We start from the raw sequence: 19,652 nt of genomic DNA on the forward strand, positions 1-19,652 counted from the left end.
TGCTCTAATCCCTATTCCCCCTTTAAAAGATGCTGCTTTGCTTGTTTCCCTATGTTCTGTATTTGCAGATGGTGGTTTTCAAACTGTCTCGAGGCAACCACTGGCTTTCAGGGAGTTAAAAAATTGGCTTTAATTAAATAGTAGAGATGAGTAGGCCCAGAGAGAATTAATAGTATTTTTTCCAACTATGTGTATTGACTCATCTCTTTTAAGGAAAACTTACTTAGTTTTGATATGAATTTTAATTTCTCAAATTTAAAAATGAGCTAATTTTAAAGTTGGATTGCACCAATACTCATGGTTTACCTTTGGTGTCTTTTTGCGAAGGATGACTAATGAAAGAAAGTACAAATGGAAAATTAATGAATTTTGTTGTTTGTGGCTTAATTTTTTTTTTCTTTTACCAATACTGAGTTTAAAAGCAAAATTAACAGTTCTGTTAGAGACTTAGTAAATAGAAGTATGTTCCTAAAACTTGCTTTTTATACTAGGAAGCAGGCTTACCAGTGACCCATGGTTGTACTGTTAGGCTAATTAAGTGCCTTACTTAAATTAGCAAAAAAATCAGCCTTATTTTTTGCTTGCTCTGATAGAAGAATGGAACCTACACTAAAACTCATTAATCTGTTAATTGTTCTTCCCTGTTGAGACAATCAGTTAGTTCTGAGTTGTTTTTTTTTTTATAGCAAGTCCTGAGTTTTTAACCATGACTCAAAAAAATTCCTCTCACTTCTACAATTACCTCTTTTTAAATTTAAGACATATTTTAATATCCTTTTAGCATGTTGAAATATTGCCATACAAGGCAGGGCACCGTGGCTCACGCCTGTAATCCCAGCACTTTGGGAGGCCGAGGTGGGCGGATCACCTGAGGTCAGGAGTTTGAGACCAGCCTGGCCAACATGGAGAGACCCTATCTCTTAAAAAAAGAAAGAAAGAAAGAAATAGAAATGTTGCCATACAAAGCATACTACTAAATGCACAAATTTTTAACTGTAACATTTTCTTGGAAATTTTTGCTGAATTATGTAAAACACTGAGCCAGACCAATATGGATTATTATTGATAAAGAAATGATCATTGTTGGCTCATGCCTATAATCCCAGCACTTTGGGAGGCTGAGGCGGGTGGATCACGAGGTCAAGAGATCCAGACCATCCTGGTCAACAAGGTGAAACCCCGTCTCTACTGAAAATACAAAAATTAGCTGGGCATGGTGGCGCGTGCCTGTAGTCCCAGCTACTCGGGAGGCTGAGGTAGGAGAATTGCTTGAACTCAGGAGGTGGAGGTTGCGGTGAGCTGAGATCGCGCCATTGCACTCCAGCCTGGGTAACGAGCGAAACTCCATCTCAAAAAAAAATAAATAAATAAAAATAAATGATCATTGTTTTCCCCTTACTGTTACAAACTACTGGAAAAGTGTAAATCTGAAGACATTGTAGACTTGGAACACTAGAAAGACTAAATGGAAGGTAGTTTGGCTTTTTTAGGGAGAGTGCTGAAGCAGTATCCTTTGAGGCTCTAGTTTATCCCCCTACAAGATACAGTGTTAACCTACATTGGAATCTTTTTGTTTGTAAATGCAGAAATGATTCTGAGCCTCTAGGATACCAGTATTCAAGACAGACATGTTTTAGAACTGCCATCTAGAACAGTTGTAACCTGTGTTTGTATCATCGCGTGTATTTGTCTTGGCGCTTTAATGCTGTCCTTTCTTACAATGATATTCCTTCCTGTCTTTTTTTCTTCCTCTGCTTCTTTCCCTTTTCTCTACTTTTTCTGCCTTCTGTTCTGTCTCCCAGATCTGAAAGATTTTCAGAACAATAAGCATAGGTACTTGCTAGCCTCTGAGAATCAACGCCCTGGCCATTTTTCCACAGCATCCATGGGGTCCCTCACTTCATCCCCATCTTCCTGCTCACTCAATAGTCAGGTGGGCTTGACATCTGTGACCAGTATTCAAGAGAGGATCATGTCTACACCTGGAGGAGAGGAAGCTATTGAACGTCTAAAGGTAAGTAATAGTTCAGACTGAATACAAGGTATTCTATATAGTAGTTCCACAAAGAAGAACTAGGAGTAAAAATCACCAAGATTTCGACTCAGCATATGGAGAACTCTGACTCTTAGAGGTGTCCTGAAAATTGAATTTTCTACTTTGTGAGTTAATTTCTTTTCACTAGAGTGCTTGTCTGACATGGCCAGGCAGAGATGAGAGATGGGAGAGGTACATGGGTAGTACATAGGCTGGCCATGCAGAGTAACCGATTAATAGATGTGAACATTAATTCTGGGGTAGTTTATCAAGTCACAGTGAAATTGTTTTGTTAGAAATTTATTTGGAAACATTTAGTTTCATTTGAAGATGGAATTCTGTATAGAGCCATGCTTCTGTTAATAAAGTTTGAACATTTGAGTAGCAGTTCCAGGTTTATTCAGATACATATTAAATTATATCATCTAGAAATTCACAGAAAACCTTGATACCTTATGATTACTATACAGAAAGATTATCTCCTATTCTGGTACTCACAGGGTCACAGGGCCATAGTACTGCAAGTATGTAGATTACTGGCCTATGGCTCCCAGCTTTGCTGTTGGAGGTTTTTTGCAATCTGTTGCTGGCTCTGTCAGATTCAATCTTGTCTCTCTGGATGAATATGAAAGTCAAGAGCAGCAGAGCCTTTTAACTTGTAGCTGCTTCTCTTCCTCCTCAATTAATTCAGTGCACAGATAGTTGTCACTTGCTGTGCTAAAAGCTATGTGGGAACCCTACTACCCATCAGATGACTGTGACATGTGACATCATCATCTGCTTTGAAGCAAATATTTTTTCTTCCCCTGCTTGTCACCTCCAGGAAGTTAGTTTGATCCATACCTTTTTGCCATTGTGTTCAAGAGTGCTAGGGTAGGGGACAACAAGGAACACTTTCTAAGAGTCTGGGAAGTTGCAGTCATGCTGCTAGCCAGCGGTCCTCCTCACATTCACTCAGTATTCTCCTTGAGTGTCACTCATGCAAGGATGATTGAGAACAGTGACACATTGACACATTTAACAGGTAAAAGGCTTGCTGAAAAACTCAACAGTAAGAATGAATTAAGCTTGATAACTGAAAATGTCAAATGCTTTCATTTTAATTTTCATGTGAGGCTGAAAAAGATTTTATATGAAGAAAGAGGTTCTGCTTTTTCTTTCTTAGTCAGCCTACCTTTTCCCTTGACATTTTACTTACTTCAAAAGTACATTGTGGGTCAGGCATGATGGCTCATACCTGTAGACCCTGTACTTTGGGAGGCTGAGGCAGGGGGATCATTTTAGTCCCGGAGTTTAAGGCTGCAGTGAGCTATGATTGCACTGCTGCACTCTAGCTTCAGTGACAGAGTGAGACTATCTAAAAGAAAAAATGCCTTAGAAACAAAAATAAGGTTGGGTGTGGTAGCTTACACCTGTAATCCGAGCACTTTGGGAGGCCAAGGTGGGTGGATCATCTGAGGTCAAGAGTTCAAGACCAGCCTGGCCAACATAGCGAAACCCCGTTTCTACTAAAAATACAAAAATTAAGCCAGGTACAGTGACTTATGCATGTAATCCCACACTTTGGGAGGCTGAGGCGGAAAGATCACTTGAGTTCAGGAGTTCGAGATCACCCTGGCCAACATAGTGAAACCCCATCTCTACTAAAAATACGAAAATTAGCCAGGTATGATGGCGCACACCTGTAGTCCCAGCTACTTGGAACCTGAGGCACAAGAATTGCTTGAACCTGGGAGGCAGAGGTTGCAAGATGTGGAGATGGTGCCGTTGCACTCCAGCCTGGGTGGCAGAGTGAGACTCTGTCTCAAAAAATAAATAAATAAAAATGAAGAAATTAGCCAAGCCTGGTGGCATGCACCTATAGTCCCAGTCACTTGGGAGGTTGAAGTAGGAGAATTGCTTGAACCCGTGAGGCAGAGGTTACAGTGAGCTGAGATCACACCACTGCACTCCAGCCAGAGCGAGACTCCATCTCAAAAAAAAAAGAAAAAAGAAACAAAAATAATATTCTTGTTTCTTCCTTCGGAACATGTAAGTGGAAAGTGAGTGAAGTTCTGTAATACCTGGCAAAGGGAGAGGGAGTGAGAAGTCTTTCCATTAAATGTTGCAGGCTGCAGGGTAATTTTTACTGTTGGTAAAATTGACTTTGAAATTTTACTAAAGACCTTAGTGAAGAGGAGTGGTAAGGCTCCATTCACACATTTTCTCACATGGTCATGACCATGTTGCTGTGCTGGGCTCTGTTCAGAGCCGGAGTGAGAAATAGGGAGCTCCGTGGGAATGAGAAGTAAAACTCCCACTCACTAAGTCCTTAATATAAAATGTTCTTTTTCTTTTGGGATTTTAAATCTATTTGCTTATTAAAGCCTTAGTGCATACGTATGAGATTACCCTTCCCTTGACATTCATCTTGCTCTAAAGGAGAAATCAAGGACATTCTTCTTGATGTAAAGGAGAAATTTCTACCTAACTGCCAAGTGTTACCAATTGAAAATAATGTCACATGTTAGGAGTCAAGACATTAACCAGACTCTTTAAGAATCAGGTTATCCAGTGTCTTCCAAATCATTTCTAGGGAATGAGACTGTTACTATTCGGGAAACTGTTCCTTCAACTTTCCTATGTCCCACTAAAGCAAAACAAAACAAAACTATATTACTTCAATCAGAAAACAAATTTCTGTTTTAATTATTCCTTACACCAAAAGAAACTAACTCTTCTATTTTCCTTCTAGAAAGAAAACAGCCTTCTTACGGTTTTGTATTGTCTTGAGTTTTCAATGCAGTGTTGTAGTTCACTGAAGCATAAACGCCTTAGTTCTGCTCTTCTTTTGTGAATGGTGAGAATTCCTTTTGGGCCGACCTGCATTTTAATGCTGCAGGCAGATAGCCTCTTTCATTCACAGCACCAGGGGCAATGGTTATACAATAGAAATGCTTGAGAATATCTAGGAACTGGATTCCTAAGGCATGGTGCTGCAGGAGAAAAATTTTATAATGAAAAACAGCAACAGAGGAGATTAATTCATTTCCTAACATTTTATTTCCCTTTGTTTCTTTTTGACTTTAAAAAAGGTCAGTTGATTGGATACTTTTTTCATACATGATGTTGCCATGGCTTTTTTCACTGAATAGCCTTTTACCATATGTTAGGTACTTATGTCACACCGTTTTAAATACCTTTTTTTTTTCTTCTTTTGAGTCGGAGTCTTGCTCTGTCACCCAGGCTGGAGTGCAGTGTAGTGGCGGGATCTCCACTCACTGCAACCTCCGACTCTCGGGTTCAAGTGATTCTTCTGCATAAGCCTCCCAGGTAGCTGGGATTACAGCCGTGTACCACTACACCTGGCTAATTTTTGTATTTTTAGTAGAGACTGGGTTTCACCATGTTGGCCAGGCTAATCTTGAACTCCTGACCACAGGTGATCCACCCCCCTCAGCCTCCCAAAGTGCTGGGATTACAGGGTGAGCCACCACACCCAGCCTATTATAAATATCTTAATCTCTCCACAAACCTCTCTGGCTTCTGTCATAGAGAGATAAGTGATGTGTAATTGCCTCAAATGTTGCAACTCAAACTGAAATTTGAGTTGAAATTTATCCTTTATTTGGCTTCGTTTCTAATAAAGTTTTATTTTTGAGATGGAATCTGGCTCTGTCACCCAGGCTGGAGTACAGTGGCGTGATCTCAGCTCACTGCAACCTGTGCCTCCTACCACGCCTGGCTAATTTTTATATTTTTAGTAGAGGCAGGGTTTCACCATGTTGGCCAGGCTAGTCTCGAACTTCTGACCTCAGGTGCCTTGGCCTCCTAAAGTGCTGGGATTACAGGTGTGAGCCACCCGCACCCAGTCTTCCTGTCTAATAAGGTTTTAAACATGCAGCTGTAGCCACAGCTCTGGTGTTTATTAGTCTCGCATCACAGTCAGTACTGTGAGTGCCATTGCTTAGGCTTAGCCTATAAATACCCACAAATATCCATTACAGAAGCAGGCAAGGGCAGATGTTGTGCTAAGCAGCCCAAGTGCCACACTTGAAACCCACTTAAGAAGCATGCTGTGTTCAGTACAGTAAAACCTTGGCAATTCAATGGCTTCAGCAAATGTTCTGTGTAGTAAGTGTTTTTCATAGAAATATTTCTGACTTGTCCTGGTAATTTCTCTGCTATCTTAACTGAATCATCAAGAAGAGATTAAATTGTTTAGCTGTATGAACATAGTTTATTAACCAGTGCTGTACAAATAGCGAGAGATGCAGACAAACATGATTTGAGACTAGAGTGAATGACACCTGAGCCCAGCATTCTTAAGAGCTAAAGAAGAGTTCCTGGTGTCCCTCTGTTTTTTGGAATTTTTTTTTTCCAAGAAAGGGAGGAGGATTAGAGGTTTATCTTCTCAAACCTTTGTTTCTGAACCATGAACCCACATTTCAAGTTTATCTTACATTAGGCTCCTAGAGTGGGATATGGGAGGCCCTGGACACCAGCATGCCTGCCTGCCAGCAGAATGAGTCGACGCTCCTGAGACTGAATGCTGTCTTGCATTTGGCTTCCCTATTTTATTTATACTAAGTTTGTTACTCAGGCTGGAACAGAATATCCTTCACTTATTCTTAATTTAGGGTGAGCTGTTTCATATAATATTTACTTGAAAGCCTATTGATCCTGCTTTACTTGAAGAAAGAACAGTGAGTCAGCAAATAGCTCTAGACTTGGCTCAGTGATTGGTATGGCCTCACTTAGCTTCTCTGCTCTGCTTTTTTCTTTTGAGATGGAGTCTTGCCCTGTCACCCAGGCTGGAATGCAGTGGCACCATCTTGGCAACCTCCGCCTCCCAGGTTCAAGCGATTCTCCTCCCTCAGCCTCCCAAGTAGCTGGGACTACAGGCATGTGCCAGTGAGTCCGGCTCATTTTTGTATTTTTAGTAGAGATGGGTTTTGTCATGTTAGCCAGCTGGTCTTGAACTCCTGTCTCTAGTCCAGTTTTATCTCTAGAATGGTTCCAGAATAAATGATTTCACAGGCTTTTTTCAGCCCTGAAGTTGTGCTAATGTGACTCACAGTTATTTTCTCTAAGTTTTCCTCAAAATTTTTAAAAATAGCTTTCTAGCACCTAAAAATTACAGCTGGAAATTGCAATAAAAATAAAAGTTGTACCTTACTCATTACATTTCTTTTCTACAAAGACATCATATTCTGATTTATCCTTCAGGTGGTAAGGAAATTAGATAAGTCATATTAGAGTTGGCTGCAAAATGCTAAGAGGATTCCTAGACAGTAATTTTGCTTTCTTAGAGTGAGTTCTACAGTTGCCCCAAAATAGGATGGCTTTCATATGGCCAGATAATCCTCTGCTCTGAAATAATCTTTTTCTGAAGGTAGTCAACTAGGAGGGAATATTTTAAAAATATCCCATATGTCAGTTTGTATTCCATAACCAACAATGATTTGTGGGCCACACCATAATAACTACTAGTCAGGATACTTTGGTTAGATTGGATGCATCCTATTGTCCTGTTTGTTGAAGGTTTTCACTTTGAGAAGATTGTACAGATTTCTACCCAGCTACCTTTAATAGGCCTTAAACTTATGTAGGTTATATCATCAGCAAGGGAAAAAACAGTCACATGCAAAAGCATTTTTTTTTTTAAAGAGGGGCTCACTCTCTCAGGCTGGAGTGTAGTGGTGCAGTCATAGCTCACTTATGCAGAAGCATTTAGCACCGCTCTTCATGGTTGTTCAGTAACATTTGTGGTGCTTTATAGATAAACTATTGAAAACTTGGTCCTTGGCCTTTTCACTCCTTTCAGAATTGTGTGGATTTGTCTTGCTTGCTGGCCCTCTAGCATGACACTGGTTCTCCACTGGTGGAGTGGCACGTGCACTGCGTGGTAATCATTTCTACTGAGGACTGTGTAGAGATGCCACTCAGGTAGCTGTGTTAGCCTTTCAACCTGTGTGTGTTCTGAAGGCTAATGAGAGCCATGTTAGGTGGTTTTTGTCACCCTTCCACCCCCAACTACAGACTTGTTCTAGCTTCTCCCACTTTGTAACTCTTTTCTAAAAAACTACCTCCTACATGGCTGCCTTGATGTAAACCTTACTGATGCCCAGGTTCCTTCTTTTATCTGTTTTGTTCTTTGCCTAGCTTTGCTGGTGGTGGTTCTTCATCTTTCTTTCCTTTTTTATTTTTATTTTTTAATTTTAAATCATGCTCTCCTGTTTGTTTCACCAAACTCATATACTACTTTGCTTTTGCAGGTGCTACCTTGAGTCTTTACTCTTGCCTTTTTAATGAGTTTCCTTGCCTTTGGTATGTTTTTTATTTTGAGGTGACATCCAATCATATAATATTCTGGAAGTCCAAGAGATCCAGAAAGTCAAACGCCAGACAACTTAGGGTTTATTGTATTACTCACAGTTCCTTTCTGTGTAGATATTTTGAGATCTGAGAGGCTTCTTTAGTGACCTGTTGTATGAGTCATACATTGAGCTCTTTGATGAACTGTAGCATTTTCCTTGTTAATCACTACTAGCATCATTACAGTCATTTCATTATCATCATCTAACTTTCTAACTTTGTCTCTATGACTAGCATTTTCACCTGCTTTTGCATGTGCTTATCCCTGTTTTTGGTACTCCTTTTCCTTCCACTCTTTGACTAGTTAATTCCTACTTGTCCTTCATTTCTCTGTCTGGGCCTCACTCACCTTGATTCACCCATGTTATAGAGACCTATGAATACTCTAATTCTAGCTCTTGGTACACTGTTTTTTTGTTTTTTTGTTTGTTTGTTTGTTTGTTTTTGAGACAGAGTCTTGCTCTATTACGTAGGCTGGAGTGCAGTGGTGCAATCTCGGCTCACTCCAACCTCCACCTCCGAGGTTCAAATGATTCTTCTGCCTCAGCCTCCTGAGTAACTAGGACTACAGGTGCCCGCCATCACGGCCGGCTAATTTTGTGTATTTTTAGTAGAGACAGCGTTTCACCATATTGGCCAGGCTGGTCTCGAACTCCTGACCCTGTGATCCACTCCCCTCAGCCTCCCAAAGTGCTGGGATTACAGGCGTGAGCTACCATGCCCAGCCAGTACACTGTTCTCTTACCTCCTACTGTAGCCATTCTCAATCCTCAGACACTACTCTAGCAGCACAATTCCTAGAAAACTCCAGGTACTTTCCTACTCCACATGCTCACATGGCAGCTTCTGCTCTTCTTTGGTCTCTGCTCACGTGTCACTGAGTCAGTGAGGCCTGTCCTGACAACCTCACTTCAAATTGCTTCCTCACCTCCCCTTCCCTGTCCGTTCTTTCCCTTTGTTGCTTTAGTTTTCTCCAGAGCACTTGCCACTATCTGACATACTGTATACTTACTAATTAAAATGGATTATCATGGCTGGGCATGGTGGCTCACACCTATAATCCCAGCACTTTGGGAGGTCGAGGCGGGTGGATTGCCTGAAATCAGGAGTTCAAGGCCAGCCTAACCAATAATGGTGAAGCCCCATCTTTACTAAAAAGACAAAAACTTTCGGGTCGTAGTGGCACGCACCTGCAGTCCCAGGTACTCAGGAGGCTGAGCAGGAGAATCGCTTGAACCTGGGAGGTGGAAGTTGCAATGAGCCAAGATTGCACCACTGCACTCCAGCCTGGGCAACAGAATGAGACTGTCTCAAATAAAATATAAAATAAAATAAAAAAGATTATATCAGTCTCCTTACTACAATGTAAATCTTATGAAGTAAGAGATTTTGTTCTCTGCCATATCCATAGGTGCCTTGAACAAGGCTTGATATGTAATGGGGTTATATATAATTATAGAATGAATAAATCTTCAGTTACTTGTGTCTCTCCTGTATATGGTAACCTCCTTGAAAGCAGGAAACATGTTTTGGTTCTTACTTTATTTATTTCTTAATTATTTTTTAAATTTTACTTTATGTCCAGAATACATGTGCAGAATGTAGAGGTTTGTTACATAGGTATATATGTGCCACGGTGGTTTGATGCACCTGTCAACTCATCATCTAGGTTTTAAGCCCCGTATGCATTAGGTTCTTATATTTATATAAGTGTAAACAATCAGCAAGTGATTGGTAAATTGTCACTTCAGTGGCTGTGTGCCTTCAGATGAGATTTATTAATAAACCTTTCTGTTTTTACTGTTGGGTTGTGTTCAGGAGGTTATTGTGTTATGGCAAAATTGTAGTGAAACAAAAGCAGTAAATACCTTTGGGGACTTTATTCCTTTATAGAAGTGATTGTTAGAAAAAGTATCTTGCATTTTGGAATGTTAATATTATCCTTCCTTCTCTAACACACACATACATACAGACAGACTCACTATTAAGGTGTTTGTTTGGGTTTTTTTGAGACAGAGTCTTGCTCTGTCACCCAGGCTGGAGTGTAGTGGCGTGATCTTGGCTCACTTCAACCTCTGCCTCCTGGTTCAAGCAATTCTTCTGCTGCAGCTTCCCAAGTAGCTGGGACTACAGGCGCCCGCCACCATGCCTGGCTAATTTTTTTTGTAGTTTTAGTAGCGATGGGTTTTCACTATGTTGGCCAGGCTGGTCTCGAACTCCTGACCTCGTGATCCGCCCACCTCGGCCTCCCAAAGTGTTACAGGCATGAGCCACCACGCCCGGCCTATTAAGGTATTTTTATTAAGACTCGGAGGATTTATATGTTTGGGGTTGATTTAGTTTTAGGTCTATCTTTATGATTCTTATCTTACATACTAATAAAAATCTCATCACATTTAATTCTGCCCTCAAAGGGCGTAATTTGCTTCTTGCTTTTCTAGCATGGTATGTTAAATTATAAGACTTTGCCCTTTTAACTGTGCACTTCCTTCCTTAGGAATCAGAGAAGATCATTGCTGAGTTGAATGAAACCTGGGAAGAGAAGCTTCGTAAAACAGAGGCCATCAGAATGGAGAGGTCAGGAGGGGGCTTAAAATCTGAAAATGTTTCTAAGTTTTCTAGGGAATGTGGATTACTTTATAGTAAGAAAAGATAAAATAGAAATTAAAATCAAAGAATCTGCCCTTCTAAAACACAAAACAAAACAAAACAAAAAACATGGTCAGGGATTTATGGCCAGTTGAATTTATGCTTGTAATATGTAATATGACTCCAGGGAGTCATGTGTTTAATAGTTATCATATTACATGTTGCTAGGGATCCATAAAAAATGGAACATATTGGCCAGACATAGTGGCTCACACCTGTAATCCAAGCACTTTGAGAAGTCAAGGTGGGAAGAATGCTTGAGGCCAAGAGTTCAAGACCAGCCTGGGCAATATAGTGGGACCCCCATCTCTACAAAACATTCAGAAAATTAGGCCAGGTGCTGTAATCCCAGCACTTTGGGAGACCGAGGTGGGCGGATCATCTGAGGCCAGGAGTTCAAGACCAGCCTGGCCAACACTGGTAAAAACCCCATCTCTACTAAAAATACAAAACTTAGCTGAGCATGGTGGCAGGCACCTGTAATCTTAGCTACTCAGGGAGCTGAGGCTGGAGAATCACTTGAACTTGGGAGGTGGAGATTGCAGTGAGCCGAGATTACGCCACTGCTCTCAAGCATGGGCGACAGAACAAGACCTTTTCAAAAAAAAAAAAAAAAAAAAAAAGGTAACTCAGCATGATGGTGGGCGCCTGTAATCCCAGCTACTCATGAGGCTGAGGCAGGACAATTGCTTGGACCCAGGAAGCAGAGGTTACAGTGAGCCGAGATCATGGCACTGTACTACTCCAGCCTGGGCGACAGAGTGAAACTCCATCTCAAAAAAACAAAAAACAAAAATGTTAAAAAATAAGCTGGGTGTGGTGGCTTATGCCTGTAGTCCTAGCTGCTTGGGAGGCTGAGGCAGGAGGATTGCTTCAGCCCTGAAAGTCAAGGCTGTAGTGAGCTGTGAGCTCACCACTGCACTTTAACCTGGTTGACAGAGTAAGACCCTGTCTTAAAAATAATAATAAAAGGAAATAGGAGCATATTGAGGGATAGAGTAGGCTTCTTTTGATAAAGGCTGACATCCAAATAGCTATTCTGATTATTGTCTTTCAAAGGTGCCTTCTCTGGAACTTCTTTGGTAAAGAGGTGAAGGAGTTTGGGTTGAAAACTTTATTTTTTTTTTGAGATGGAGTCTCACTCTGTTGCCCAGGCTAGAATGCAAGGGCACAGTCTTGGCTCACTGCAACCTCCACCACCCAGGCTCAAGTGATTCTCCTACCCCAGCCTCCTGAGTATTACAGGCGCCTGGAATTACAGGCACCTGCCTCTACATCCAGCTAATTTTTGGATTCTTAGTAGAGATGGGGTTTCACTATGTTGGCCAAGCTCGTCTCGAGCACCTGACCTCAAGTGATCCAACTGCCTCAGCGTCCCAAAGTGCTGGGCTTACAGGCATGAGCCACCACGCCCAGCCTGGCTGCAAACTTTAAAAATCCCTATTCTGTCCTAACATCTATCATTTCTCTACCCTGAAGGTGAGCATAACCCACCTTGTTTTGCTATTAGAATAGACTACATTTGAAAAAGCCAGTTTCTGTTTTTCTTGTTCATGAAGATGAGGCAGAAGTTACTAATAATGTAGTGATACAGTAAACATAACAAACAGAATTTTTTTACTTATTACAGCAATTTTAAGCTAAATTATTGAAATAGGTGGGCAAGGGAACATAACATTTGAGAAAATCACATTTATAGACTATACTCCACATATCAAAATTACTTTCTTAGATTTTGAAGAAATGTTTCTTCAGGTTGAATTTATAACTTAAGGAATAGCCTCTTCTTTTTTTATATTAATATACATATTACTTATGAATTATTGGCTAACTCCAAGTTGGTTGAGACAAAGTTCTTATTTGAGTGAATATAACTAACAAAGCAAGATTTAATTTATTTCGAATGTGATGTTGCTTTTAGAAATAACTTCTCGTTAATGATGAGTTAAGCACATTATTTTATGTTTGCATTATTGACTTTAAATATGGCCAGTTGTTTTTGGTTTGCAGGCTTTATTTTCCAGTCCTTATTAGACTGATTTAATTGACATTTTGGTGTTGGTATTCTGATACACCTGTTTTTTTTCCTAGAGAGGCTTTGTTGGCTGAGATGGGAGTTGCCATTCGGGAAGATGGAGGAACCCTAGGGGTTTTCTCACCTAAAAAGGTAGGAAACAATGTTACGAAACCTAATCAGACAGAGACACTTTTCATTTGTCTTTGTTACTGGAGCACTTCATATCTTTCAGGACTTATCCTCTTCCCCCTTTTATGATCTTGATACTTGGCTTAATTTCAGATATTTCTGATTTCATCTTAGAGTATGATCTTGTAGTACAAAGGCAACCTACTTCTCAAATGCCTATCATGTTTACTATTTACAAAAGAAAAAACCTAAGGCAGTATATCTTTAACTTTTGGCCATGATTCAGTATGTTTAGTCATCTTTATTTATTGCTTTCTCTTAAATTCCCAGCCTAACCTAGCATATTTTGCCTCAGTTTTGGCTACTCTTTGATGTAGATTTTCCCACAGAAGTCATCTACCCTGCTTTATAACTTTTTGGAACCTATTTCAGCTTGAAGTTCAGGTTTGTGTAAAATACTACTGCTTCTGTCTGCTTCTGCAATTTGTATTATAGACAACTATTGTACTGAGTAAAGAAATTCCTGTCCCTATCCTTCTAGACTCCTCTACTTCCTTCTTAGTTTGTTTTTTAATAAGTGACTCCAATAGTTACCTTCCTACTTATAGAACCATAAAGTAGTTAGGTACCTTTTAGCTAATTAGAGTAGTATTGTTTTGTTTGTTTGTTTGCAAAATAACTTATTGTTGAATACTGGAAAATGACTATCAAATGGTTATTTTGTGTGCTTATGTTACCAGAGAACAGGAGAACATATATTGATGTACAAAGCATGTATTTTATGCCACTAATAAATGGTCCTTTATTTTAAGTGACCCCAGATTGGCTATTGGAGACTTAAACATCTTTATGCGTAGGTTCTGATGATAGCCTCTCTAAGTTAGGATACAAGGGGTGGTGAGTTTTGAATTAGTACTTTTATGTGATATGAAATATTCCTGTGGTTTTTGCTACAATTCTTCTGGTTAAATATTTCTGTCCTGGTCACATAACTTTTTTTTTTTTCCAAATTCTAATGTGTTATTTTTAACAGAAAAGATTGACGTAAAGATATTTGCATATTGTAGAATAGAACAATAAGTATTTTATATGTTTATATTATGAAAGTTTAGTGTTTTTCACAGTTTTAATAGTCTTTTTTTTCAGTAAGACATACATTTATTCAGACGTGTTACTTATGATTGTATAGATTTTAGCAGTTACAGTTTTGGTGGGTTTTTTGTGTTTTTTGTGAGACGGAGTCTCTCTTTGTCACCCAGGCTGGAGTACAGTGGTGTATTCTCAGCTCACTGCAACCTCTGCCTCCCAGGTTCAAGAGATTCTTCTGCCTCAGCCTCCCGAGTAGCTGGGACTACAGGTGCACGCCACCATGCCCAGCTAATTTTTGTATTTTTAATAGAGACGGGGTCTCACCATGTTGGCCAGGTTGGTCTCGATCTCTTGACCTCATGATCTGCCTGCCTTGTCCTCCCAAAGTGCTGGAATTACAGGCATGAGCCACCATGCCCAGCCGGAAAATTTTTACTTAACAACTTGTGAAAATATGGCATTTAACGTGAATCATAAATAACTTGAACAACTGTTGAGATCTAAACTGTGTGGAATTCCAAAGTGAGATCTCTGTTTCCAAAACTTTTTCTGTAATTTTACCCATCTTTCTACACTTCTTCATGAAAGGAAGGGATATACCATGACCACATCCAAACTCAGTCTTAGGACTTGTTTCTGAGATTCCATTTTTCAAATCATGATGTGCTTTAAAGAACACTACCCACAAAGGGCTTTGACTTTCTCAAACCAGTCAAATTCTTTGACTACAAAGGTGGACGCTAGTTGAGAAGATACAGAGGTTTTTTTCAAATTTCTCTTTAACCATCTTTTATAGTCCCTTTTCTTACCACCCTTATCTGACTCTTTTTTCATTCTTCCACACTTGCTGGCACTGGCACTCTCTTGAGTAGATTTTGGCCCCAAGACCATGTGACTTATTTTTGGATTCCAGTGGGGTATTTTCACCAAAGAAGGTTGGTTTTTTTAAAAAAAGAATTTAGAAATATTAGAGTTAGATGAAGAGGATTGTTAGAGGATGTTTATATTATCGAATGTCAGTAATTTTAATTTTTTCTTTAAGGTAAAGACTAATTAACTGAAGGCAGTAACTGGGACCATAGAAGAACTGATAAAAATTATACTGGAAAGTGGCAGGGGGTGTATGGGGACATTTTAATAAAAGCAAATGAAGAATTAAATATTTCTTGAGATTTTTACCCAGGCATTTACAAAAATTATAATTATTCCATTCGGCTAATTGGCCTGTCCTGATTTTTTCCTTGTGTTTTGACTTCATCAAAAATTGGGTCTTGTTTGTTTTATCCCAGAATTCATGTTTTAAAATAGAATGGCAGGTGAAGTGGCTCACACCTGTAATGCCAACACTTTGGGAGTCCGAAGAGGGTAGATCACTTGAGTTCAGGAGTTCGAGACCAGCCTAGCCAACATGGTGAACCCCTGTCTCCACTAAAAATACAAAAATTAGCCAGGTGTGGTGGTGGGCACCTGTAATCCCAGCTACTTGGGAAGCTGAGACAGGAGAATCGCTTGAACCTGGGAGGTAGAGGTTGCAGTGAGCCGAGATCATGCCACTCACTCCAGCCTGGGTGACAGAGTGAGACTCTGTCTCAAATCAGTTAATTAATTAAATTTAATTTAATTGAATGCATTGGTTCAGTTTGGGGAGGCCTGAAGAGAGTGTTTTCTCTTTATTGTGGAACCGCAACTAGAGAGAAAAAGAAATCCCTTTCTAAGCTCTGTGGAGTTGAAGGAGCCTGGCCTCCTGTAGGCCCCTGTTGTTACCAAAGCTCTCTCATGGTGCCCTGCTCCAAATCGATCATCTGTAACCTTTTTCAGACCCCGCATCTTGTTAACCTCAATGAAGACCCGCTAATGTCTGAGTGCCTGCTTTATTACATCAAAGATGGAATTACAAGGTACATTTCTTTCTTGTTTTGGTCACTTCATGTTTTTTTCTCCTGTTAGATAATTCAGTAACTAAAGAGATGTTCAAAATTTTAATGTAATGATTTGCTGTATTTTTTGTCTGAAATAGTTACAAACTGTCCTCTCTTTCCAAATAATGTGTTTTTGCCAATGGAACCAGTTAACATGTAGTTTTTCTCTGAAGACCCTAAATAAATTTTTTTCCTTTAACAACTTACATACCTTATTTAGGGATTTTATTTCACTCATGTCTTCTTATAATGCTGTATGAGTTACATTGGTGTATCAGTGTTCCTTGTTTCTTATTCTGATATAGAGAAGTTGATCATATATGAGGTTAGAATTTTTAGTTGAAAGCTTCTGATGCAAAAAGGCAATACCTTTTTTGTACTTACCAAAGGATTTTCTTTGGGAGAAAGAGGTTCATTGTTGATAGTTCTTTCTGTGTCTGAATTTCCCTGGGAAACACTTTCTCTTGTGTTCAGGGTTGGCCAGGCAGATGCTGAGCGGCGCCAGGACATAGTGCTGAGCGGGGCTCACATTAAAGAAGAGCACTGTATCTTCCGGAGTGAGAGGAGCAACAGTGGTGAAGGTGAGCATCCTGGCTGGAGCTTCAGCAAGAACTTTCTCATTTTATATTATGAGAAGTCCTTAAGACTTTGTGTTCTCTGTCAGTAGTATTTTCTTATACAACCTAATTCTGAAAAATGGAGAGACCTGGACTGCTTGTGGATGCAGAGATGGACAGGGCTACTTTACATGAAAATAGCTTGGACAAAAGAAGCCCTTTTGTTACTGCCAAGAACTGAGCGGGATATAGGCAATTAGGCTTGATCTTGAATGTTAATTATTTAATAGAAAAGTAAGAAAATAACAAATATCCTGGGCAATAGGAGATTTGAAAGAGATTAAGTCTTAACACAGTAGAATTTATTTTTATCTAAAAGGGAAGAAAAGGTCGATTTTTGCCTGGGTTATTAACAAAACAGCAACAATCTAATGATATTTTTGTATTATATAATTCACTCATTCCTTTATCAAAATACTGGCTTTTTGGCTGGGTGCAGTGGCACATGCCTGTAATCCTAGCACTTTGGGAGACTGAGGCGGGCAGATCACAAGGTCAGATGTTCCAGACCAGCCTGGGCAACATGGTGAAACCCCATCTCTACTAAAAATACAAAAAAATTAACTGGGTGTGGTGGTGAGCTACTCAGGCAGCTGAGGCAGGAGAATCGCTTTCTCCCCGTAGAACCCGGGAGGCTGAGGTTGCAGTGAGCCGAGATTGCACCACTGCACTCCAGCCTGGGTGACAGAGTGAGACTCCGTCTCAAAAAAAAAAAAAAAAAGCTTTTCAATCTTTAGTTTCTGGTTATTACCTGTGTCTCATCCTTAACGACTTCTGACGGTTTTGAGTTTTATTGACTGAACTGTCAGAGATCACCAAAACTAATATTTTCTGTTATCTTAGGTTTATCACATAGAGTTAAGTGTTCCCATGTTAACCATAGCCCCAGATAGCCTCTTCTATTGGGACTAGTTCTAGTACCCCAAAATGAACTACTATATAGACACTTCAGCCACTTGATTGCAGGGATTTATTCTACTTACCACAAATCCTGATAAGTAACTGCTTTCCATCGTTTGATTCCAGTGGTTTGTGATGATAACATTAGTTTGTGTTCCTCTTAGTTATCGTGACCCTAGAGCCCTGTGAGCGCTCAGAAACCTACGTAAATGGCAAGAGGGTGTCCCAGCCTGTTCAGCTGCGCTCAGGTGAGACTTGGAGAGGTTTGCCGTCTTCAGCAATGTGCACATGGCTTGTGTGACAACTCTAATTTTTGGCTGTTTAAAGGCTGAAGTAATAGCATTAGGATTTTTGTTCTTATAAAAGCAACAGCTCTGAAAGCTGTCTTCACATTAGGGAGGGTGAGTTTATTAAATAGATACTATATATTTAAAAAATTATTTCTTAACCTTATTTTTCTATTTTGGAAACCCTATTTTTCTGTTTCTAGGAAACCGTATCATCATGGGTAAAAACCATGTTTTCCGTTTTAACCACCCGGAACAAGCACGAGCTGAACGAGAGAAGACTCCTTCTGCTGAGACCCCCTCTGAGCCTGTGGACTGGACATTTGCCCAGAGAGAGCTTCTGGAAAAACAAGGAATTGATATGAAACAAGAGATGGAGAAAAGGTAATGCACAATCCCGCAGCCCACGTGACTATCTCTTCTCTTAAATACTTAATATTAATAGCATTCTTCAAATAATAGCTCGGTGACTTCACAGTTTATTCTTTTTGCCCTTTTTTTTTTTTTTTTTTTTTTTTACTTCTAGGCTACAGGAAATGGAGATCTTATACAAAAAGGAGAAGGAAGAAGCAGATCTTCTTTTGGAGCAGCAGAGACTGGTAGGAGTCCTGAATCTGCTAAACTGTTGGGAAAAGGGCAGCTTGTTCCCATGCTTTCCGTGTTCCACAGAGCAGCACTTACCCAAAATGATATCATGCACTATTCTTTCATTTCCTTAATGGAAAATGAACTTAAATTTTTAAATTTCCTGGTAGCCTTAGCCTGAAAAATAGTCCATAGAGGTACTCTTTTGGGCTTTTTATGACTTAAAGCCAAATCTTTACTTCTGTTACAACCAAATACTTTTTAAGGAAATAGAGCTTTTCTGGTAGCCTTTACCTCTTGATAGTGGTTTTGGAATTTGCATCAGTGGTGGTTCTTTTAATGATAATTACTCTGAATATTGAATTTGGTGAGAGTTTGCCTTGGTTTTGTTTCTGATCACTTGATAGTACTAATTCTCTGCTCTTGGGCTGACTTTGGGATTGTTCTTACGCTGGGCAGATTTTTTTTTTAAGTTAGACTGTGTCTAAACGTGTTGCTGCACAGTTGCATGTGTTACTCCTTTCCTGTTCCCCTGCATGGAGTCTGAACTCTCAACCAGGTTCTCAGTGGCATGTGTGGTAGTGGTCAGAGCAGAGGCTGCATACCCAGCACAGGCAGGACAGAAGGCCTGCTTCCTTTGAGGGAGGGAGGATTTGGGTAAGCAGCTGGAAAGTATGTTTAAGGTCCCAGCTATTGATGTAATACTAATGGCTTCAGCATTTTATAGTGGTAATGGATTTCCCAGATTTGACAGAAATTGAATCTCATGAATAAATAAGTTGATCCATTAGTTAGATTTTTTTAAAGCCAACCAATTTTGATTAACAAACCTGTGGTTATAAGACCTTCTCAGCATTCATTTGATATGTAAGAATAAAGTATAACTAACCTTTGGATACTGTGGATGCAGTTTAGGAAGTTCTCATTTTTTAGGATTCATTCATATCTTTTATTTAAGATAAGGTTTCTTTCCTTAGTATAAAATACAGCATGTAAATTACAGTCTGATAGTCATGATCTGTGTTTTGGAGAAGAAGGGGCTAGTGCTATGTGGGCCAGAAAAGCAAA

At 39.7% G+C, this 19,652-nt stretch overlaps 1 protein-coding gene across 20 annotated transcripts in view; it reads left to right on the forward strand.

Moving 5' to 3' along the window:
- Positions 1-19,652, forward strand: part of KIF1B (kinesin family member 1B) — a 179,488-nt gene that overhangs the window by 71,612 nt on the left and 88,224 nt on the right. For 12 of the 20 annotated variants that reach the window (XM_021669855.2, XM_064363234.1, XM_064363238.1 and 9 more), the window contains 8 exons: positions 1,803-2,014; positions 10,890-10,969; positions 13,133-13,208; positions 16,095-16,174; positions 16,670-16,776; positions 17,877-17,960; positions 18,203-18,383; positions 18,526-18,598. In XM_021669855.2, coding sequence (XP_021525530.1) covers positions 1,803-2,014; positions 10,890-10,969; positions 13,133-13,208; positions 16,095-16,174; positions 16,670-16,776; positions 17,877-17,960; positions 18,203-18,383; positions 18,526-18,598 — 893 coding nt within the window. The remainder of the gene's footprint in view (positions 1-1,802; positions 2,015-10,889; positions 10,970-13,132; positions 13,209-16,094; positions 16,175-16,669; positions 16,777-17,876; positions 17,961-18,202; positions 18,384-18,525; positions 18,599-19,652) is intronic. The other 8 variants (XM_064363250.1, XM_064363241.1, XM_064363243.1 and 5 more) reach the window with 1 other exon arrangement.

Source organism: Aotus nancymaae, unplaced genomic scaffold, assembly GCF_030222135.1.
Source record: "Aotus nancymaae isolate 86718 unplaced genomic scaffold, 86718_ANA_hifiasm-v0.15.2.pri h1tg000053l, whole genome shotgun sequence".
Taxonomy (NCBI): domain Eukaryota; kingdom Metazoa; phylum Chordata; class Mammalia; order Primates; family Aotidae; genus Aotus; species Aotus nancymaae.